Here is a 25034-nt window from a genome sequence, read left to right on the forward strand (position 1 = left end):
GCGTTGCTCGACGCTCACCGCGTCGAATGTGGGGCGCGTAGTCGCTGCGCCGTAGCCCATTGTCTTACACCCCTTGGCGGGTCGACGGGAACGCTGTCGCGTTCCACTCTTGAAGGCGAAGCAAAGTAACGCATGAGTTGTTTCTTCGTCTAGCCGAACCAAATATAGCCAAGCAACAGCAGTTCACCAGGCTAAACAGTGGTTCAACAACTAAAATAAAGGCTAGTATGCTTCGCATCCTGGGCTTAACCTTAGCTAAGCCACAGCCATTTTTTTTATGGAAGGTGAATTTTGCTATGATAGGACGGCGGCGGTTAGTACCTGTGCCATGACCGAGACGATGTGCGCGCTCAATTTCTTTCAGTTCGATACAAATATTCAAATGATCGTGGCTGTGCTTGATAAGTTGCTCGGTCTGGGCAAACGCCTCTGATCCAATTGATTCAGGGAGGCCATAAAAGAATACGATTATTGCGTCGTGACTGGTTGTCCGGACAGGCCGCCATTGGAATATGAACATGGCAACGTTTAACGCAAGAACATTATCTAGTGAGGCGAGTCTAGCAGTGCTATTGGAAGAATTAGAGGGCAGTAAATGGGATATAATAGGGCTAAGTGAAGTTAGAAGGCCAAAAGAAGCATATACAGTGTTAAGGAGCGGGCACGTCCTGTGCTACCGGGGCTTAGCGGAGAGACGAGAACTAGGAGTCGGATTCCTGATTAATAAGAATATAGCTGGTAACATACAGGAATTCTATAGCATTAACGAGAGGGTGGCATGTCTTGTTGTGAAACTTAATAAGAGGTACAAAATGAAGGTTGTACAGGTCTACGCCCCTACATCCAGTCATGATGACCAGGAAGTCGGAAGCTTCTATGAAGACGTGGAATCGGCGATGGGTAGAGTGAAAACAAAATACACTATACTGATGGGCGATTTCAATGCCAAGGTAGGCAAGAAGCATGCTGGAGACAAGGCAGTGGGGGAATATGGCATAGGCACTAGGAATATCAGGGGGGAGTTATTAGTAGAGTTTGCAGAACAGAATAATATGAGGATAATGAATACCTTCTTCCGCAAGCGGAATAACCGAAAGTGGACATGGAGGAGCCCGAACGGCGAGACTAGAAATGAAATAGATTTCATACTCTGCGCTAACCCTGGCATCATACAAGATGTGGACGTGCTCGGTAAGGTGCGCTGCAGTGACCACAGGATGGTAAGAACTCGAATTAGCCTAGACCTGAGGAGGGAACGGAGGAAACTGGTACATAAGAAGCCGATCAATGAGTTAGCGCTAAGAGGGAAAATAGAGGAATTTCAGATCAAGCTACAGAAGAGGTATTCGGTTATAAGTCACGAAGAGGACCTTAGTGTTGAAGCAATGAACGACAATCTTGTGGGCATCATTAAGGAGTGTGCAATAGAAGTCGGTGGTAACTCCATTAGACAGGATACCAGTAAGCTATCGCAGGAGACCAAAGATCTGATCAAGAAACGCCAATGTATGAAAGCCTCTAACCCTACAGCTAGAATAGAACTGGCAGAACTTTCGAAGTTAATCAACAAGCGTAAGACAGCTGACATAAGGAAGTATAACATGGATAGAATTGAACAAGCTCTCAGGAACGGAGGAAGCCTAAAAGCAGTGAAGAAGAAACTAGGAATTGGCAAGAATCAGATGTATGCGTTAAGAGACAAAGCCGGCAATATCATTACTAATATGGATGAGATAGTTCAAGTGGCTGAGGAGTTCTATAGAGATTTATACAGTACGAGTGGCACCCACGATGATAATGGAAGAGAGAATAATCTAGAGGAATTCGATATCCCAGAAGTAACGCCGGAAGAAGTAAAGAAAGCCTTGGGAGCTATGCAAAGGGGGAAGGCAGCTGGGGAGGATCAGGTAACAGCAGATTTGCTGAAGGATGGTGGGCAGATTGTTCTAGAAAAACTGGCCACCCTGTATACACAATGCCTCAAGACCTCGAGCGTACCGGAATCTTGGAAGAACGCTAACATAATCCTAATCCATAAGAAAGGCGACGCCAAAGACTTGAAAAATTATAGACCGATCAGCTTACTGTCCGTTGCCTACAAAGTATTTACTAAGGTAATTGCAAAAAGAATCCGGAACACCTTAGACTTCCGTCAACCAAAGGACCAGGCAGGATTCCGTAAAGGCTACTCAACAATAGATCATATTCACACTATCAATCAGGTGATAGAGAAATGTGCGGAATATAACCAACCATTATTTATAGCTTTCATTGATTACGAGAAAGCGTTGATTCAGTCGAAACATCAGCAGTCATGGAGGCATTGCGAATCAGGGTGTAGACGAGCCGTATGCAAAAATACTGAAAGATATCTATAGCGGCTCCACAGCCACTGTACTCCTCCATAAAGAAAGCAACAAAATCGCAATAAAGAAAGGCGTCAGGCAGGGAGATACGATCTCTCCAATGCTATTCACAGCGTGTTTACAGGAGGTATTCAGAGACATGGATTGGGAAGAATTGGGGATAAGAGTAAATGGAGAATGCCTTAGTAACTTGCGCTTCGCTGATGATATTGCCTTGCTTAGTAACTCAGGGGAGCAATTGCAATGCATGCTCACTGATCTGGAGACGCAGAGCAGAAGGGTGGGACTAAAAATGAATCTGCAGAAAACTAAAGTAATGTTTAACAGTCTCGGAAGGGAACAGCAGTTTACGATAGTTAGCGAGGCACTGGAAGTGGTAAGAGAATACATCTACTTAGGACCGGTAGTGACTCCTGATCCAGATCATGAGAGTGAAATAATCAGAAGAATAATAATGGGCTGGGGTGCGTTTGGCAGGCATTCGCAGATCATGAACAGCAGGTTGCCATTATCCCTCAAGAGAAAAGTGTATAACAGCTGTGTCTTACCAGTACTCACGTACGGGGCAGAAACCTGGAGGCTTACAAAAAGGGTTCTACTTAAATTGAGGACGACGCAACGAGCTATGGAAAGAAGAATGATAGGTGTAACGTTAAGGGATAAGAAAAGAGCAGATTGGGTGAGGGAACAAACGCGCGGTAATGACACCTTAGTTGAAATCAAGAAAAAGAAATGGGCATGGGCAGGACATGTAATGAGGAGGGAAGATAACCGATGGTCATTAAGGGTTACGGACTGGATTCCGAGGGAAGGGAAGCGTGGCAGGGGGCGACAGAAAGTTAGGTGGGCAGATGAGATTAGGAAGTTTGGAGGGTCCACATGGCCACAATTAGTACATGACCGGGGTAGTTGGAGAAGTATGGGAGAGGCCTTTGCCCTGCAGTGGGCGTAGTCAGGCTGATGATGATGATGATGATGGCTGGTTGTCGGCGTCATGAATATGCGTTTCAAGCCTGCGTGCCACGGTCTGTGTGAGAGATAACTGTTAAGGCGTAGACCGGCACGTGTACCCGACTGACCCGCGGTGTTACCATTCCTGAGCTTGCGCAGATGAGTTTTCTGTCTTCTTTCTTTTTTCGCCTCAGAGCTCCCTTCAGTTGATAGTTGGCGTTCGTGTTGTCCCCTTCTCTACTCATGTGTCCTGTCTACACGCCTCACTTCTTTTTTGAATAATGAAGATGTGCTGCTCCCGACGAAATTCGGTGGCTTGAACGGCGGTGCAGTTGAAAATCCAGGGGTGCACCTCGGGGATGGGTGACAGGAAGCCGCAACGGACCTTTAAACACGTCTGGTAGAACCTCCTGGTCCATTGCGAGGCTCTTAGAGGCGGCCGTCATTGGAACCAGCTTTACGCCGATTGAAACAGCTTAGCCAAGCAACGCGCGGACTTCCTGTGGAGGATGAAACTTCCTGAGCTTCAACAAAGCAAGAGGAAACACCTTTCTAATAATTCACCGCCAAATAACGTACTTGTTCTTGGAGACGCCATCGTAAGTGATACCCATAGAAAAACCTTTGCTTTAGGTCCCAAGCACTATTTTAATCCTAACATAAAACCCGTTGACGTTTGAAGCATACCGCGCTGCATAACCAGGTTCGTCCCGGAAGAAGAACGCTCACGCTGTATTTCAGATTGCTTGCAAGTATTAATCAATCCAATTCTAATTTTAGGACGTGTCACCCTTTCCAACTGTTAGTTAATTACCTTGTGGAGCATAAACTTAGACTAGTAATATCTAACAAGGAAGGTTATTTCGTAATTATGCCAGATGACATGTTTTCAGAAAAAGTGGTTTCACCCATAGAAAGGAACATACAGCCAGTAAAACTCAAGCTTTCAATCGGTGAAGCGCCAATAGTGGCGGCACACAAGAAGGACTACAGACAGGACAAGGAAGCGCCTTGTCCTGTCTGCATTCCTCCTTGTGTGCCGCCACTATTGGCGCTTCGTCTATTGATAGCTCTGCACCAACTAGCCCCACAACGTGTTTTCCCGGATAACTCAAATCCTCGGCGGTTAAGCAAAGTGCGGTTGACCCTCTGTCAAGAAATAATCTTGATAGGGTTGTCTCTAAAGTCAAGAAAGCAAGATCACTCACCTTACAACTATTTTTCTCTGCGAACACCCATAAGCAAGAAATTCCTTTTCATGGTATGGTGTCAGAGAAAGGAACGTCGCAGGTCTGTGTCGCTAGTTACCTAAAGAACTGCTTAGCGTCACTAGTTTTTTTCAGACTCCTTTCGATTGCATAATTCTCAGGCACTAGCTCAGTATTTGAGAGAGTAAAATCCTGGTGATTGTACAGCCGGCAATATCATTACTAATATGGATGAGATAGTTCAAGTGGCTGAGGAGTTCTATAGAAATTTATACAGTACCAGTAGCACCCACGACGATAATGTGAGTGAGAATAATCTAGAGGAATTTGAAACCCCTCAAGTAACGCCGGAAGAAGTAAAGAACGCCTTGGGAGCTATGCAAAGGGGGAAGGCAGCGGGGGAGGATCAGGTAACACCAGATTTGTTGAGGGATGGTGGGCACATTGTTCTAGAAAAACTGGCCACCCTGTATACACAATGGCTCATGACCTCGAGCATACCGGAATTTTGGAAAAACACTAATTTAATCCTAATCCATAAGAAAGGGGACGCCAAAGACTTCAAAAATTATAGACCGATCAGCTTACTGTCCGTTGCCTACAAAGTATTTACTAAGGTAATCGCAAATAGAATCAGGAGCACCTTAGGCTTCTCTCAACCAAAGGACCAGGTAGGATTCCGCAAAGGCTACTCAACTATGACCATATTCACACTATCAATCAGGTGATAGAAAAATGTGTGGAATATAACCAACCCTTAAATATAGCTTTCCCAATAAAACCCCAATAAAGAAAGGCGTCAGGCAGGGAGATACGATCTCTCCAATGCTATTCACAGCGTGTTTACAGGAGGTATTCAGAGACCTGGAGTGGGAAGAATTGGGGATAAGAGTTAATGGAGAATACCTTAGTAACTTGAGATTCGCTGATGATATCGCCTTGCTTAGTAACTCAGGGGACCAATTGCAATGCGTGCTCACTGACTTATAGAGGCAAAGCAGAAGGGTGGGTCTAAAAATTAATCTGCAGAAAATTAAAGTAGTGTTTAACAGTCTCGGAAGAGAAGAGCAGTTTACGATAGGTAGCGAGGCACTGGAAGTGATAAGAGAATACATCTACTTAGGACAGGTAGTGACCGCAGATCCGCATCTCGAGACTGAAATAATCTGAAGAATAAGAATGGGCTGGGGTGCGTTTGGTTGGCATTGTCAAATCATGGACAACAGGTTGCCACTATCCCTCAAGAGAAAAGTATACAACAGCTGTGTCTTACCAGTGCTTACGTATGGGGCCGAAACCTGGAGGCTTACGAAAAGGGTTCTGCTTAAATTGAGGACAACGCTACGAGCTATGGAAAGAAGAATGATAGGTGTAACGTTAAGGGATAAGATAGGAGCAAATTGGGTGAGGGAACAAACGCGAGGTAATGAGATCTTAGTTGAAATCAAGAAAAAGATATGGGCATGGGCAGGACATGTAATGAGGAGGCAAGATAACCGATGGTCATTAAGTGTTACGGACTGGATTCCAAGGTAAGGGAAGCGTAGCAGGGGGCGGCAGAAAGTTATGTGGGTAGATGAAATCAAGAAGTTTGCAGGGACAACATGGCCACAATTAGTACATGACCGGGTATGGAGAAGTATGGGAGAGGCCTTTGCCCTGCAGTGGACGTAACCAGGCTGATGATGATGATGATTGCACAGTTTTTAGTATGGATATCGAAGACCTGTATTACTCCTTGCCGCATGAAGAGTTGCTCAATTCCGAAAATGAGTGCATTAAAGAACGAATGCAAGTGTCCTGTTTTATTGACAGATGCGGTGTTCCCACGGGAGATTTTCTAAAAAATTTTTCAATGTTCGTAATATCGACGCTGATTGGGTGGAGAGACGGCGTGTTTCTGCAGAAATCAGGCATTTGTATTGTCTGAAAAGTTGCCCCTATTCTTAGCTATATTTACATGAGTAATGTTGACAGCTTCTTAGAGAAAGCCTTAGGTGATAGCGCTATCAAGATATTTCGTCACGTTGATGATTACCTGATATTCTGCAATAGGAAAGAATTCGATTCCACTGCTACCTCAGTAAGTGAGGAATTTACACTTCATGGAGGAGCATTAAAGTTTACCATGGAATTTCCTCAGCGACGCGTCATTCAGTTTCTAGACATTTCCTTGGTCTCCGAAGAAAATCACGTTTCTTGGCAGTATTCCCCAAGATCTTCGAAGCCGTTGTTAAATTTTGAATCCAAGCCTTCCAAAGTAGTAAAAAACTGTATTGCCATGACGTGCCTTAAGTCTTCTCTCACCAGATCCTGCATGCACAAAATGAGCGCCAGTTTCAATGCACACGTCCGGCGCCTATTAGATGCAGGTTATGCTAGCGTAACAGTGGCTACTGCGGCTGAATGCCTAAAGAAGTCGGTATCGATGGGGACGGACGTGATTACAGACAGCAGTAATACCAAAAAAGAAGAGTAGTGACTATTCCGTACATTGATTCCGTAAAGCACAGGCTTAAAAAAGTGGTGAGTAGATATGATGTTAATGTTGCTTTCACTGCTCCCAATAAGCTAGGTAAGATATGCGCTGCCATGCAGAGGAAAAAAGAGGGGGTAAAAGGCAAAAAAAGAACAGATATTTCTCCAGTAAAGCACAATAAGAACGACAGTTTTCCTGACTGTCGTATGGGTGTGTTTTATAAAGCTCCCTTCACTGTGGCCTGTTCTACATAGCGCAAACGGGGCGGTGTATCATTTAGAGGCTAATGGAACATAAAAGGTTGTTAACCAGTGGATCGCCTTCAAATCTTTCCCTAAATTGGCAAGATTTTAATTGTGCGCCAGAGTTAGATGAATGCGCGGTATTGTACAGGCACGAGAATGAATATACGCGTCGTATGGTAGAGGCATGGCATATCTATAATCGTGGAAGTGCGTGCGTGAATCAGCCTTCGATTACTTTACATAAGGAAGAGATGAAGTGCTTTAACACCTATCTCTCACGTAGACCGGCACATGTACACGACTGACACGTTGTGATGCCATTCCACAGCTCGCGCAGGTGAGTTTTGTGTCTTCTTTCTTCTTTTCGCCTCAGTGCTCTCTTCAGTTGATAGTCGGCGTTCGTGTCGTCCACATCTCTTCTCTTGTGTCCTGTCTGCACGCCTCACCTGTTTGCATAATGAATCCTTACCGACTAGCTTAACTTTCAGGAGAGCACGTTGTTGGGCGAGTCGGTCGTACATACTTAAAAAAGGGAATTGCGCAGTCGGTCGTACATACTTAAAGAAGGGAAATTCGGCTATTGCCTCAAAAAGAATTTAGTGCCGATAGAATTCACAGCTCTTTTTGGCCACGTGTTACCGTCTGTCGGTCATTTAAAGCGCCTCTGCAAAATTTTGAGATCGGAGCTATGGCGCCAAATCAGACTTTTAAATCACTGGCTGCGTTTGCTCGCCTTTAGCACAGACTCCGAGTGGATAGGTGAAGCCAGGTTACAGTCCTATCGGCGTCAGACTTCCCAAGCGGTCGAATTTTGGTGGGGCTGCCTTTTGCTGCGGCTTCCAAAAGGCAGGCCTAGAGAAAAAAGTCCTGGCTGTGCGATTTCTCTACTGGCCGACACGGTACTACCACCCAAGATAGCCGATGTGCTAAAGAAAGGACCTAAGTTCAGCATGGAGCCTAATGTGCCAGCGCACGAGTTGCTGTCGTTGAATCGACAAGTGGCGCGCAAAACTGGTGAAGAGGACCGTGGAAGGTGTCTTCTTGATGGGGTCGAGTGCCTGCTGCGTACGGCCACCAAGCCTCAAGTGTCTGCGTGCCTAAGACAGTCAACTGTGGAAAGGGACGCTGAAGAAGTTGTCTCTTTCTTCAAAGAACATCAGCTGATGCTTCTACAGGCGGACAAGGAGGGAGGATTTGCCGTGCTACCAAAGGGGATGTTTCACGACAAAGCCGTTGAGGCCGTCGGAAGGAACTTTATCACCAAAAAACGTGAAGACTTCCAAGGTAAAGGCTCAAGCCATAGAACTGTGCAAGGACTTGGCTTTAGATAGACTTTCAAGAGCAGTTAACAACTGTAAGCGCAACAGCCTAGAACTGTTTTTTACCGTGCAGACGCACAAAGATGACAAGCCGTTCCGGTGTATTGTGAGTGAAAGGGATACGTGGCAACGAGAGATTAGCTCTTTTCTCCAAAAGTGTTTAAGGAATTTAGTTATACATTTGTTGTGAAGAATTCAGGTGATGTGGTTTCTTTCCTACAGGGTTCCTCATCTTTAGGTTACGCTGTCTCTTTTGACATAGAAAACCTGTTCTTTTCTATACCGCATGATGACCTATTTTGTGCAGTTAGGTCTTGCATCGACGAAAATGGTGTAGTAGATTTTCAGAATACTAGCGGCCTAACCGTGGACAATTTCATGAAGCTACCAGAATTTTATCTAGAGTCCACTTTTGTAACCTTTGACAACCATTTTCATGTTCAACGTCAGGGCATTTGCATCGGGTCTTGTGTGGAACCGGTACTGGCTAACATTTTCCTGGCCAGCATTGATCGTGATCTGGTGTGTTATTTGGTCGACAAGATAGTTCTGAGAGTTTTTAGATACGTGGACGATTATTTGGTGATTTTTAAGAAGCAACCCGGTTTGACGCACATGGTTAGCGTGCAAGAGACCTTATCTGTCTTTAAACGTCACGGGAGGAGTCTAACCTTCACCCACGAATTACCTGAACAAGATAGATTGCAGTTTTTAGATATTAACATCACTTTAACACCAGATCACACGTGTTGGGTGTACTCACCACGAGCCCGGAAAGACCTGTTGCCTTTTGAGTCCGCTCATTCTAAGACGGTAAAACGCACCATTGTTATGCTGTGCCTGAAGGAAGCCCTGCAGAAATCATGTGTTCACCTGGTAAAGGACAGCCTCAACAATCAGATTGGCAGGTTACAGAAGGCTGGTTTTCCCGTTTCCGTCGTGGTTGCTGTGGCAGAGAAGCTTCTGCAAAGCTTGAAACCTAGAACACCTCAAGAAGGTGGCGGTCAGCCGAAGACCAGACCGGCGGTTCTCCCCTATATTCATAGGGTCTCCCACAACCTAAAGAATGTAGCCAATCGCTACGGTGTGCCGATGGTATTTTCTGCCCCGCGCAAGTTGGCCTCTTTGTGCACCCGGATTGTCTCCGGCGAGGATTGCTTGCGAGACTGCACGAAAGGTCACGCCACCCAGTTTGTCAGGTGTTCGGTCGGGGCTGTGTATGAAATTCCCCTGACATGTGGAAAAGTTTACATTGGCCAGACGGGCCTTTGTATAAATGAACGACTAAGGGAACATAAGCTTTCTATGGTTAACGAAAAAGGGTCAAATTTGCCCTTACATTGCGGCGCATGCCCTTTGGCTACGCCTGATAAGGCATGCCAGCCTTTGCTGGCTAGAACCAAAATCTTAAGGCGCAGTCGTAACCAGGTAGCACGTGAACTAGCAGAGGCTTTTTACATTGATAAGTCAGGTGATGAATGCGTAAGCGATTCTAGTATCAATTTGTATAAGAAAGAGAAAACGTTCTTGGCATGTGCGTTTAGGCAATGATTGAATAAAGAATAGATGCCGAAGAACAGATGCCGGGATAATAAAACATAAGGCATTGGGGGGGTACAACAGGTATGAGGTACTGAGAGGTATTTGGAAGGGAGTAATGGTGCCGGGCCGTACTTTCGGGAATGCGGTCCTGTGTTTAAGGGCAGAGGTTCAGTCGAGACTAGAAGTAAATCAGAGAGCTGTGGGAAGGTTAGCACTAGGTTCCCACGGGAAAACCACAAACGAAGCAGTACAGGGAGATATGGGCTGGGCATCGTTCGAAGCACGGGAAGCTCAGAGTAAAATTCTATACGAAAAACGTCTGAGGAAATTGGACGATAACAGGTGGGCAGCTAAGGTGTTTAAATACCTATATAGAAAGAGCGTTGACTCACAATGGCGGAAAAGAACTAGGAAGCTAACCAGTAAGTATGCCAGACACGAGGACGAAGACAGGCAGAGCATTAAACGACAGGTGAAAAATGCGGAATGTAAAAATTGGATAAATTCAATGGAAAAGAAGCATAGTGTGGAACTATATCGATACTGGAAACAGCAGATCAGGAAGGAAGCGGTTTATGACAACTCAAGAGGCTAGTGCCCGTCTCTTTGAAGCTAGATCAGGATGTCTTAGAACGCGGAGCGATGAAAAGAAATTTAACGAAGAAGACACGTGTACTGTGTGTGATAAATATATAGAAGCATTGGAACACCTCATACTAAAATGTGATGGTATCAAGCCCGATGTCGATGCGGCCACAGTCACCCTTCCTGAGGCCCTGAGGTTCAGAGATAATAATAGTCATGTAAATAAATATGCGGTGGAAATTAGCAAAAGGCGATTGGAGGATTGGTGGCTCAAAAGCAGAGAGGTGACATAAGGTTAAAAGGGTAGGAAGACGTATTTAAAGAAAATCGAGAAATTCAATAACACACAAAAGAGATAAAAACAAAAATAAAAGGCAAAATAAAAATCTGAGAATGGTGGCAACTGCCATCGCCCCCTTTCAAAAAGGGGACGCTCCTACCTTCCATCCGTCCATCGTCTGCTACGCGGTGGGCGGCTGTGCGGCGTTGTAATTAGTACGGCAGCTGTTGTGTTGTGACGAACTGCTTGTCTAGTTGATGATTTTTGCTAACACAGTGACAGTAATGTCACAAGGCTTTGATCGGTCACTTGGCTCCAAAAGTTGACTGCCCGAACCTAAAACATATCAGAGCGTATAGTCCGCTGCTCTCTAGAATAGCGTGAAATAGCGGCTTCTATTGCCTTTTTCAAGCAGATTTTTATAAATCACATTGTGTATAGAGTTCGCAACGTACACAACAGTTCCATTGTACACGTTGTAAAGTTCGCTTCTGCGCTCTTCAGAAACTTGAAACCACCGTAATGTCCGACGACAGAACAATTACCACTCATTTTAACTCTTAAAAGTTGTCCGTGAATGGGTCGTGAGTTCAAAAACTGAATTACACACACAGCTTCACTGCGTACGTATCTTAAGCACCACCGTTAGGCCGCCGCCGTACCACGCAGAAAAGCTTTACAGTTTGAAAAGAGTTCCGTGACACGATTTCAGGCCTGCAGTACAGCACGTTTTAAACCACTGGGATCCCTTAATTTTTTGCAAGCTTTCTACTGAGCTAGACATCCAACGACATTAAAAACAAGATATGCTCACCTTCCCTTGAAACAGAATCGATCAGCCTATTGCACATATCGGGCGGAGGACTTAGCCGTGAATACTTTTACTATACTTTTATGAGATCATCTGCCTTTCACTACGGCACACAGCGGTAAATCCTAACGTCATCTACGACATTAGGCTACCTGTAATCAACTAAAAAAAGCTAGATTATCCTATGAATCCTTTAAATCAATTTTTCCATTCTCTTACAGAGGCTAGAAAAGGGAAATTTATGCCGTCGATCTAGCATTGCAGCTGTCACCTATGCTCGTTGTTTACATTTCTTGCACCGCTCCTCCTCTTCTAGTTTCACTATTCAAACGCAAAGCATTCGCAAATATGTTTTCTTTTGTTTATTTGTGAATTTATTCATTTACCGCCAATACAAGCGCTTTGTGCCTGCGAAATGGCAAGACAAGCGCTGAACAGATCGCAGAAGCATACGACAGCCAACAGGTTATAACTAGCGCCACTCTGCTCGTACGTTCTTTGCCTAGCGGCAAAAGGGGCGAACTAGACCAGGCGTGCTGGAGGAGGGAGGTCTGGAGTTCAGCAGGCCGTGCTTCTGGGACACCTTTGTTAACCTTAGCATGCGAGGATGTCTCCTGATTAATAACTACATATTGGTAACGGTCGGCCAAGTAATTTTGTACTTACCTATTGCCAATACCACGGATGCCGTAATTATTGAGTTTTTGTAGAAGAACACTATCACACGCGGTATTGAATGCTTTACGGAAATCTACAAACAGTCCCAGCGTGTGAAGCTTTCCCTCGAAATTATTCGGTATCTCACTTTTAATATCGAGTAACGCAAGTTCGGTGGATTTGCCTTATTGAAAGCCAAACTGGGCCTCACTTCTGGTATTATTCTTATCGAAAAAAATTTGTAATCTGATATTAATACCACTTTAAAACACTGTCGACAGCATTGGAAGTACCAATATTGGTCAATAATTTACAATTTCTCTGTCATTAACACCTTTGAAGACCGGGCACACACGAGCTATTTGCAGTTGTTCAGAAAAAACTCCAGTAGAGAAAGTTAAGTTATTAATGTATGAGAGCGTGGGTGATATCACATCAGCAAAGCACTTTATTGGCATAGGTTTGATGTCATCATGTCCTGCAGCACATTTGTTTTTAATCTTGGTATTGATTCTTCTGTTCATGAACAGCAGGTTGCCATTATCCCTTAATAGAATACTGTATAAAAGCTGTGTTCTACCAGTACTCACGTACGGGGCACAAATCTGGAGGCTTACAAAAAGGGTTCTTAAAGAAATTGAGGACGACGCAACGAGATATGGAAAGAAGAATGATGGGTGTAACGTTAAGGCATAAGAAAAGAGCAGATTGGGTGAGGGAACAAACGCGAGTTAATGACATCTTAGTTGAAATCCTGAACAAGAAATGGGCATGGGCAGGACATGTAATGAGGAGAGAAGATAACCGATGGTCATTAAGGGTTGCAGACAGGATTCCAAGGAAAGGGAAACGTAGCAGGGGGGCGGCAGAAAGTTATGTGGGCAGATGAAATCAAGAAGTTTGCAGGGACAACATGGTCACAATTAGTACGTGACCGGGGTAGTTGAAGTATGGGAGAGGCCTTTACCCTGAAGTGGGCGTAACCAGGCTGATGATGATGATTGTTATTAATTCTTCAGTCTCACAACATGAAATAGAATGCAAAACAAAGCAGTTCGGTAAACCACGGCCATTTATCGATAACCTTGGATCATCGTCATGACTTATCTCATCGTAACCACAACTTCGTTTTTTTTGTTCATAGAGTTTCTAAATAAATACCCTAGAGTGAGATATGGCGCTAATGTCTACGGGGGTTCTCATGAGCGTTGCCTCAACCTACATGGGAATGATGGGAAGTACAGGCTTGGGATTGACTTCGATCTTTAGACTAGTGGCGTTTGCTTGCGGCGCAGCAAACAATGCTGCACTCAATTATTACTGCGTAAAATCAAATTTTATTTCTGCAATCTGTTATATAATGTACAAAGCGCTACATAAACTTTCTACGACTTTAAGATGGAAACATGGTCTACTATGGTTTGTCACCAGAACACACCATGGTATGCATACTCGTGCGATTCTCTTCCCGATTTAACGCCAAAGAATAATTATTTATTTATTTTTACAACAGCAATAACAACCGTGCATGTACTTATATAAAAACACTCATCAAGTATTTCTGCAAACAAAAATATTGTATTGTGAGAAAGTCTTGCGCCCTTGAAGGGAATGCTAGAAGTGTCGTCTGCTACGACGCCTGCTCGCTGCAAACGCGAGACTTTTCTCGCAGACAAAAGGCACTTGCGAACTCTCTCGCGCTTTCGAAAGGCTGCGTCAGCTGTCACGATTGCTGAACGTTTTCAAGTACATTTAAGCACATCTGCTGCCGTGCTAGCTAGGACGCTAGTGGACTCCTACGAGCATTTCATCATCATATCTTATATTGACGTACCACTTCCCAAGCGTTATGGCGTGGCTTTGCACTTACCCATTCTGCGACACTAGACTACAGCCAAGAAGCAGCAACCTTTCCTACCACAGGTAAGTTTGTGTTCTCAAAGTCCTGAAACACGCATTTCAATGAGCACATAAACGACCAATGCACAATGAAGCTCTCAATAAAATTTGATTTTCAAGCCACTAGAAGTACAACTGTTTATGTATTGTATCAGTAGTGCCTTCTTTTTCCTATTCTGAAGTTTCATAACGCACGTAACGCTACAGTGCCAACCTAACGCACTTAACAAACCAAGGTCCAAACGCTCAAAACATGTTCTTTCAACGTTTACGATGCTGTCGCTTTCTCGTGAGGGCTTCGACGCCACACCACGACACAAACATCGTCCCATCGCTGGCCCAGCGCGCTATCGCCACTTCGAGCAACATAACAAAGGCAGAAAGCTTTGCGTTGCACTGTCCCACTGCAATTTATAGCAATTGCGCTTGGAGCGAAACCAAAATTGCCAAAAAAATACTTGTAGACTAGTTCGCCAGTCAATAGAATGCCAATCCGAAGCCTGTACTTGCAATCATTCCCATGATGGTTGAACGATCGTAGCGCCAGATTTCCCTCTAGGTATACTAATATGAAACTCTATGTTTGATGCTTTGTTTTTTTTTTTTTTTTTTTTTACTACAGGTGCTTTTGCTTTTCTGTTTAGTGTTTGCAGTATGGGGTGGTGATTTTTTAGGGGGGTTAAATTGACACGTGTACTTAGCCTTTACTCGGGGACTGCATTTCACCCGTTATCAACTTAAGTTTATCGGTCAGTGCAAGATGGACCTGCGTGATTATAACTTACTCGAATGTTATTGTTGAATATATCTGTTCTGTATGTTCAAGCCGAAGCTTGTATTATGAGACTGCATGCGCGGCACGAATCGTGTTGCAGTTTCTAGAAGGCACGCGGGCACCAGCGTTTACCCTGGAACTTTCGACAATTCACGTATGAAAACCCACGCGCTTGACCCGTAGATCTGATTTTCGACCATCGCCGGCTGTGCTCGCCACCATTCTTGTGCCTGAGTGTAACTTGTTTTGCTAGGCACAAGTTCTTCTAATAAAGGGTTAGTGATGTTATTCACACTTGTGGCTACTGTGTTCTTAAGCATCACTAAAACTTGACAACAGCTGAAAAAAAGCATGCATTTCGGCAGTAGACTTGACTCTTCCTGCTCAACGGCTCGTCTTTTCTCCTGTTATGGTAGAACGGCCTTACTTTCTCCGGCGGTTTGCACGCAAGACAATGGCTGTGGGTTTGCCGGTACAACTTTAACAAAGGTAATGGAGCGCTTGAAACACAATAGGAGGCACATTGGACGCACAGGCGCTTCAGAACTTTGAACACAAGAACCGGCCGCACTGCTCCAGGTTGTCGGTTGCATCCTTCTGAGCCTAGGTAGAAAATTTAATGTCACCATTTGGCCAATGGATTATTGTTAAAGTCAGCATCTGGAAAACATCGGTGCATGCTGGACTCGCTGGTGAAACACACAGCCAGCATTGATAAAGCGCGCTGGCAAGCAGTGACATCGTTTGTAGGTCATCGATTGACCTTCACACTGGCGTCGACACGTACGGTAGAGGAGCGTCAGAAATTGTGGCTTCCTGCAGCTGTGTAGCGTTGCTATGTTCGGCACAGCTCATCCGAATGGAACTGTGTTCAAAATGCTAGTGATTACTAAGAATGTTTTCATGATCTACTAAGGCTTTCTAGCGAATTTCTGAACTTCCTTCATGCCTATGTGGTTCATCATGTGTGAAGCTTATTGATCACCCCCTCGCAGAGCACAGGTGGGCTGGTCACTTTCGAGGATGTGGTGAACGTTCTTCCGTTCGGCAACACGCTCGTGGTGATGAACGTGAGCGGGGCACAGTTGAGAAACCTCCTCGAGCATGGTGTCCACCGGCACGACGCCAAGGGAGAGGTGCCACCCGCGGAATTCCTCATCACCGCTGGTAAGTTGTGTGGATGAGCAGGTGTTTACAAGTCTTGTAATGTCATGCACGGAAATATATCTTACAACGCTAACACTTAATAATGAGGCATTTTTCACATTTCCGCACCTATAATTTATTCGCTCTATGTAATCCATAATTCCATCCATAAATCCATCCATAAAGTTAATCCATAAACTAAAGTTAAGTCTATATATATATATATATATATATATATATATATATATATATACATGCATATATACCGAATCACCATTTAGTGAGTTGATACATTTTTACATTTCCATTGGATGAGAATTATTAGGAAACTTCACGCACTTTCTGGTATTTATGTTCGGATCTAAGCATTTCCTTTTCACGCCGACTTGGATCACGGGGTATGTGCCGCTCTTCAATGAAGCTCTTCGACGGCAACTCTAGACACTGCAGGATACGTGATATGGGTACTCGAGTCACTGGATGTCAATGCATATGTTCTGCCACTGAATATGTGCCTCTGGACAATGCTATTGTGCGTGTTCCGTCGTTTAGTTAACCTATTCGACACTAACTCGCGCCACTGGGCGTGTGCCACTTCTGTAGCGCTCTTCGTTGCACCACTGTGACGGCACCTTCGGTCACTGCAAATGTGCCACTGGGTGTGTGCCGCTCTTCGATGAAGCGAAGCTCAAGAGAACAGCCCGGTTGCAGTAGACACTTCATACGCGATGCGTTCTGGTGGCGGCAGTACGGTGTGCGACTACATTACTTCAATGCTAATTGCATTTATAGAATTAATGGTCGCGGGCTAGGATGAAATACTAGTGTACTTGCGCATTTAACAAGGTATTTCGAATACCGTCCATGGCTGACATTCACTTTGCCTTCTTCTCCAGGAGGCCGCGGTCTCGCGTGCTGACCGTTGGCTTCTTCTTAGCTCTCTGAAGTAAAATAAATAATATTCTCCTCACCACGGAAAGACGCGCAGTTCAATTTGGTACAGACGCTAGATGGGTTGTCGCAGCCCGCCGTGATTGCTCAGTGGCTATGCTGTTAGGCAGCTGAGCACAAGGTCTCGGGATCGAATCCCGGCCAGGGCGGCCGCATTTCGATGGGGGCGAAATGCGGAAACACCCGTGTACTTAGATTTAGGTGCACGCTAAACAACTCCAGGTGGTCGGAATTTCCAGTCCTCCACTACGGCGTGCCTCATAATCAGAAAGTGGTTTTGGCGCGTAAAACCCCATAATTTAAGATTTAGGATGGGTTGTCGTATTACTGAGACGCTCGGACGCTTCGCCGCACAAATTCTGATATTTTGATCACGTATTTGATGTACTTCCTGGATTCGTCCGATCTTCGACAACTGTCGTGGGAAACTTTCATCGTAAAAACCAAGATGACCAACTTATACATTATTCAAAGCATGAACAGTTCCATAGCTCGCTGAGCATAAACTAAGTAAATGCTCTCTCCTCCGACTTCTCCGAAACTGCTCCAGTAACTACATACGATGAAGCCACTTTCCTGTGTCCGTTGATCTGGGCCATGAAGTGCAGACATCTTCGTTGTGGTAAGCGAGGCTTATTAATTGTTTACCGGTTAACGAATGAACGGCCGTAAGTATTTCCATTCCCTCTGGTTAAGTTAAAAGGCAAGTGAGAGGCCTGGAGTTAACTCTTGCCTCTACCTCATACAACACCATCGTTAATTCTTCTGGCGCGAGCTTTGCTTTGCCTGGGAATTTCCAGGGGCTGACCTTGAGAGTTCTTATCATCAAGAGGTGTACGGTAACGCGATAAAAAGACGGGACAAAAGAAGACACACAGGGACACACACAGCTCCAACTTCCAACAATGTTTATTATCGAAAACCAGGTTGTACTTATACACTCAGCCAACATGAGTCACAGCCACGGGAACAGATAAACAATCAGAGCGAAACATTTTTGCAAGTGATACGTTAAGCCATGCGCAAAAATTTCATCTCTTTTTCTGAGAGAGCCAATGACGGTTTGCTGATACATGAATCCCCTAATGCATCAATCTGCTCGGCTCCTATTATAAGTCTAGTGAGTTCGCATTTATTTCTACCAGTAGTGATTGTTGATTCGAAGAGAGGGCAACACTTATGTTGCTTACAATCAAGGGAGAGAAAGAACCATCTGATACAAGTTTGTCGACTTTATTTTTGTGTTCGCGCCGTCTATCATTAATGCATCTGCCCGAGTGTCCGCCGTAATACTTTGCACACGATAAGGATATACGATACATAATTGATGTCTTACAATCTCTAAACTCCTTCCTGTGTTTAACTTGGCAGCTAGGAGCACTTTCTTTCTTTTCTGGTCTGGTTTTCCTGCGCAGGCTGATTAGTTTGTTAGGTGCAGAAAAAACCACATCAGTGTTACCTCGGCTGGTTGGTTTGTGTGTGTGTTAATTGTGTTACCTCGGCTTGCTGGTTTCCACAATTTTCTCGATGTAAGCGATTGCCGTGCCCTGGTTGATGCGCTTGAACTTCTGGCTGAAGTTGGTTAGCATCACTTCCGCTTTCCCTCCGGGGAGTCTAGCGCTCTCTCTTGCGACGCAAATTTCACGGTCGAGCAGGAGGCGTGGTCGTCCTCGATGACGCCTCCTTCGTCAGCGGGTGTTTCGATGCCGACAGAAATTACAATGCTGGAGCGCGGTGGGATGCTCACTTGATCCTCGAGCCCACTGAAGGCCTGGTGACTACGAGAGCTCTCGGGCTGCATCGCTTTATCTTCCGACGGCGTTATCGACTTGGACTTGATTTCTATGATTGCGCCGTGTTGGTTCAGGAAGTGCATGCCGACAATCGCGTCTCGTGAACACTGTTGGAGGATAACGAAGGTGGCAGGGTAAGTCCGGTCATGAACGGTAATTCTTGCCATGCAGATTCCAGTCGGCGTTATGACATGTCCTCCAGCTGTCCGTATTTGAGGGCCTTCCATGCAATCCTAACTGTGTTCAAATGGGTCCACTCATTACGGAGTAATCGGCTCCTGTGTCTACTAAGGCGGTGACTGCACGGCCTTCGAGAACGACGTCGAGGCCGGTGGTTCTTTGTGTTGCATTACAGTTAGGTCTTGGTGGTTGCGATCACGGCTGTGTAGCGTTCACCTATGGCCGGTACATGGCGTCGTCAGGTCCTCTTTTGTCGGCCGGCGGCGTGTCGTTGTTATGTCCTCGAGACAACATATTCGGCGTCTTCTTCGGCGGTGGAGGATCTTCGTCAGTTAGACGAACAGCAACCACACCTGCATCGTTTGCAGCTTTTAGTTTTCGGATATAGGCTGACGGACCTGCCCCGGTCTGGGCCAGTGTATGGATGGCGCTGCGGCGACAGGTAGCGGCCTGGTGACGATGAACGGGGCGGTCGTCGAGGGTGTATCCGATAAGTATGACTGCAGACCCTAAATGCGCAGATACTCTTGGCGCACGGTCCCGCGCCTATATAATGAAATGCTGGAATAAGGCAATCGTTCTTCTTCTGGCCATCGTGCTGTTGCGTTGTCCTTGCAAATTACATGGTGTCAGAAGGGGCCGCCGCGGACTGAAGCGTCGCCGTAACCGTGCGGAATGGACCTAGTGAAGATGCCAGAGCCTTTGTGTCTATCGGGCAACCTATCGGAATATTGGCAGCGCTTCAAGCAAAGATTTTAGCTGTATCTGTAAGCAACGGCAGTAGAGAAGGCCCCTAATAGTGATGCTTCAAAAGCTGCACTCATGATAAGCTTCGCAGGAGACGAAGCACTCGACATCTTCAACAATTTCCAGTACGAGCCCGGTGAAAGCAAGGAAAGCTACGGAACTGTGGTGCAGAAGTTCGACGCTTATTTCTCCGAGGTGAGCAACGAAATTCATGAAAGATATGTATTTCGTACAAGGAGACAGATGGAGAAGGAACCTCTTGAAAAATTTGTGCGCGACTTAAAGAAACAGGCAACCTAGTGCAATTTTGGGGATCAGCACGATTGGCTGATCAGAGACCAATTTGTGTTTGGTACGAACAACCCAAACTTCGTGAAAAAATGCTTGCTGAGAAAGACCTAACGCTACTAAAAGCTTAAGAATTGTGCAAAGCTGCAGAATCGGCGGCAATAAGGAGCCAACTTTGGAATAAGTCGGAAGACTGCGTTGACATTATTTTAAGTCGCACAGTGTCAACGAAGAAACAGCAGCAACGCGATAAAAAGCAGTGTTACGACAATCGGGAATACTACTGCAGGAAATGCAACCGTAAACACAGGCCTAAACAGTGTCCAGCGTTCGATAAGATATGTCATTCTTGCCGCAAGTTCAACCACTTTGCAAGTTGTTACCGTAAGTCGACCGCCGTCAGTGAAGTCGGTTAAGTCGACGAGAATGACTGAGATTCTTGAAATAAGCTCCGAAAATGGTCACAGGAAGGACTGGACAAATAAAGCACGTGTAAGTGACCGCGAAGTTACGTTCAGGGTGGACACAGGTTCGCAGATAAGCTTGCTACCGTTTTCAACATACCGTAAGCTTCGAGCCAAAGAAGCATTTCAACCTACCTGCTCCATGCTGTGAGGATACAAGGGGGTTTAATTTTAAGCCACGGAACAACGTCACAGAAAGTGTCCATTGGAGCCACCAAGATTAGCATCAAATTTTTTGTCGTGAAGAATGGGCGTCAAGCCATCCTAGGACTCAATGCCAGTGAGGCACTCGGGTTGGTTCAGTGCTCGGTGGACACTGTGAATGCCTCCCCTGAGTATGAACTTTTGAAAGATTCTTCCAAGGGTTGGGTTGCTTGAAGACTCTGTACAGCGTGGTCCTGGAACCAGGTGCAGTTCCAGTCGTTCCACCAGGTTCCACTGGCACTACAGGAACCTCTGGAGAAAGAGCTCCAGCGAATGACACGTGCGGGAATTATCGTCAGAGAAAGGGCGCCCACACACTGGGTAAGCCCTCTGGTCTTAGTACAGAAAGAAGACGGTGCTCTAGGGGTTTGCATGGACCCCAGAAGAGTAAACATGTATGTCAAGAGCCAACACTTCACCTTAGCGAGGTCCGAGGATGTGGAAGCACGACTAACAGGAGCTACCTATTTTAGCTGTCTGGATGCAAGCGCCGGATTCCATCAGGTGCCCCTGGATGAGAAAACGTCCAAGATATGTGCGTTCGCGTCACCTTTCGGCAGATACCGCTTCTTAAGGCTACCCTTGGGTATCTCGTCCGCACCTGAGGCCTTTCAGCAGGCACTTCGCCAGATATTTGACGGTCTACCTTCCGTGCTTATTTATGCAGACGACATTCTGGTCTGGGGCTCAACGAATGAAGAGCATGATAAGCGCCTGGTAGCTGTCTTGAAAGCCGATGAAACACCTGGGTTAAGGTTTAATCCTCATAAGTGCAAGTTCGGCGTAAGAGAGCTACGCTTTCTGGGTGATATCATAGGCGAGAAAGGCATATCGCCAAACCCAGGGCTCCTTAAATGTTTGGTTCAAATGCCGGTGCCAACATGCAAGGCCGATGTTCACCGTATGCTTGGTGTGTTGGACTACTTCGGCAAGTTCGCGCCGCAGCTATCTGAAAGAACGGCGCTATTAAGAACTCTTATCAAAGCTGCCACAGAGTTTGAGTGGACGGAAAACCACGCCTAAGAGTGGAAAAGCATCACGCAAATTTTGACCACCGCACCCGTGTTGGCAATCTTTGACCCGCGACGGGAAACAAAGTTATCTTGCGACGCATCGCAGAACGGCGTCGGCGCCGCTCTTTTTCAGTGCTACAACAATGAGTGGCGGCTTACGCATCCCGAGTCCTCACTGAAGCAGAAAATCGTTATGCTCAGGTAGAAAAGGAGGCCCTAGCAATTTGGTTCGAATGCGAAAAATTTCATGAATTCGTCTATGGGCGGAAGGCGATGATCGAAACGGACCACCAGCCGCTTTAGGCGATTGCTCAAAAGGAAGTCGGTGACATGCCGCCTCGTCTTCAACGATTCTTTCTGAGATTGTTCAAGTATAATTTTGCCTTGCAGTATATTCCTGGGAAGCGCCGTGTGCTTGCTGACATGCTGTCCCGGTGGACTGCTGACAACCGAGACAAAGCTGGTGCCACTGACGACGTCGAAGTTCACGCAGTCCAGCTACTAGGCAACAGAGTCACGCCGGTAACGCAGAAAGAACTGCAGGCGGCAATTGCTCGTGACTGCTACCTGCAGTCTGTAATCACTAGTTTGTCGTTGGAGCTACCGGTACAAGGCGACATAAAGCCTTTTGAGCAATATCTCTCATTTCTCCACGGAATACTTTTAAAGGCATCGAAAGTGGTTATTCCGAAAAGCATGCGTCAACCACTACTGCAAAGAATTCATGCAAGTCATCTCGGCATGCAAAAATGCAAGAGCCAGACGTCTCGTATTTTGGCCAGGGCTCAACGCGGCGACCACTTTTATGCTGCAAATGTGTCCTACATGCCGCAAGTACGCTTACAAACAGCCGCAGGAACCGCTTCAAATGCGACACGTGCCAGGTTGTGCATGGTATAGAGTAGGGCTGACATTTTTTCGTTTGCGGGAGACTCGTACATAGTTGTTTTTCATGCCTTATCAAACTTTCCAGAAGTCCAGAAACTGCCAGACATATCGGCGCGATCAACCATTGCAGCCCTCAGTGCTATCTTTGCAGGATTTGGCGTGCGAGTTGAAGAATGTACTGATAATTATCCGCAATTTTCTAGCTATGAATGTGGTGTATTTTCAAGGCAATTTGACTTCACACACTTCACATCCAGCCCTCATTATCCGCAGTCTAACAGGCTTGCGGAAAAAGGTGTGCAGATTGTGAAGAGCATCTTGAAGAAAACTTCAGACTCGGGGTATGATTTCTGGTTGGGCCTGGTGGCTTACTGCACTACCCCACTGGAGGACGGGCGACACCCTGGTGAACTCCTGCAAGGAAGGTGCCTTCTCGCCAACCTCCCGGACTTCAGTGCTGAGACTGTGACCGATGTCAATAAGCGCAGTCAAAAACAAGCTGGAAGGCCTTTGCCTCCTCTCCAAAGGGGTACCATCGTGAGGCTTAGAGATACTGCATGGTCCCGAAAAGCTCAAGTGATGGATACCCATCACTACCTACCCACCCTACCCAACATCTTACCTGCTAAAAACGGAGGACCAAAAGCTCCTTAGGCACAACCGTCGTCACTGACTGCAAACCGGCGAACGGCTCTTAGAGGCAAGCGATGATTACATCGAAACCACCCCAGCGGACAACGACGTTGGTTACAATTCAACAGCGACAGCTCCAACCTCGCAAACAGTCACGCGTCAACCACCTAAAACGGGCAACCCTTCGACCCCGGTTGTACCATCTCCACCTTTGAGAAGGTCGACCCGAACCGTAAAGCCACCGCAACGTCGTCATCATGACGAACGTTTTCACCAAGTGCCCGTGTAATCCTTACGTGTGGTGAGATTAACTTTCAAAAACTTTTTAGGAAGGTTTACAATTTGCCTAGTACATGACCGGCGTAGTTGGAGAAATATTGGAGAGGCCTTTGCCCTGCAGTGGACGTAACCAGGCTGGTGATGATGATGATGATGACGACAATTTACTTCTTACAGGAAAGGGATGTATCGGATAAGGATTGCTGCGCGCCCTAAATGCGGAGATACCCTTGGCGCACGGTCCCGCGCCTCTGTAATGAAATGCTTGAATAAAGCAATTGTTCTTCTTCTGGCCATCATGCTATTGCGTTGTCCTTGCTAGTTACAGAAGGCTCCACTGAGTAGCGGTGATGTGCTTGGCGATATCACGAGGGCGCTCCCCAAGCTGTGGACGCGCGCGTCGACTGCGAACCCCTCCGTCCCAAGTCGCGGTATGGGCATCGGCGGTACACAAGGCCGGCTTCTCCGCAGGGATAGCAGAGCCGGCGGTGCTCAGAGGCTCGCCAAACTTCCGACTTCCTCGCGTAGCTGCGCTGGGCGACTGGTGGGCGTGCTGGCGGTGAGGACGGTGGAAGACGGAATTGGGGCGTAACAGGGCCTTGGCGCGGCGCAGAGGGGGTCTTTGACGGTGGGCGACGGCGGCGTAGGTCATCGCTTCCGGGACGGGAAGCGGCGATTCGGGCTGAACTGCAGAAACGCCCAGCGATCGTCGAAGTTCGTCCTTGACTATGTCAGTGACTGAGCACAACTGAAGTTGCGACGAAGGAAACACCTTGCACAGTTCCTCGCGCGCAATGGCCCTGATGGTCTCGGAGAGGTCACCGGAGCCTAGTGTTTGGATGGCTACTGGCGTGAACAGGCAATGCACATTTCTAGAGTTTTCTCAATGGTCGTTGCCTGTGTCAAGAACTCAGCTACTGTCTTCAGTGGGTTGCGGATCAGTCCGGAGAAAAGCTCTTGCTTTACGCCTCGCATCAATAAGCGCACTTTTCTCTTTGACATTTCCGGATCGGCGTGTCGGAAAACACGGGTCATCTCTTCCTTGAAGATGGCGATGGTATCATTGGGTAGTTGCCCTCGGGTTTCCAGCAGAACTTCGGCCATTTATTTTTGGATAGCGCCCCGTGAACGTCCTCGGGAAGTTACTGCGGAACAGGTCCCACGTTGTAAGAGTGGATTCCCGGTTCTCGAACGAAGTCCTTGCGGCATCTTCCAAGGAGAAGTACACATGTCGGAGCTTGTCTTCAGAGGTCAAGTTATTGAAGGCCGAGATCCTTTCGAAGGTTTCAAACCAGGTTTCCATATCCTCCGACGTAGCTCCACTGAAGATA

General features: G+C 46.3%; 1 protein-coding gene across 2 annotated transcripts in view; it reads left to right on the plus strand.

The window, feature by feature from the left end:
• LOC126523968 (protein 5NUC-like) overlaps window positions 1-25034 on the plus strand; it is a 648261-nt gene that overhangs the window by 538422 nt on the left and 84805 nt on the right. For both annotated transcript variants that reach the window (XM_050172368.3, XM_055067017.2), the window contains one exon: window positions 16113-16284. In XM_050172368.3, coding sequence (XP_050028325.1) covers window positions 16113-16284 — 172 coding nt within the window. The remainder of the gene's footprint in view (window positions 1-16112; window positions 16285-25034) is intronic.

This window comes from Dermacentor andersoni, chromosome 6 (genome assembly GCF_023375885.2).
Source record: "Dermacentor andersoni chromosome 6, qqDerAnde1_hic_scaffold, whole genome shotgun sequence".
In the NCBI taxonomy this organism is placed as follows: domain Eukaryota; kingdom Metazoa; phylum Arthropoda; class Arachnida; order Ixodida; family Ixodidae; genus Dermacentor; species Dermacentor andersoni.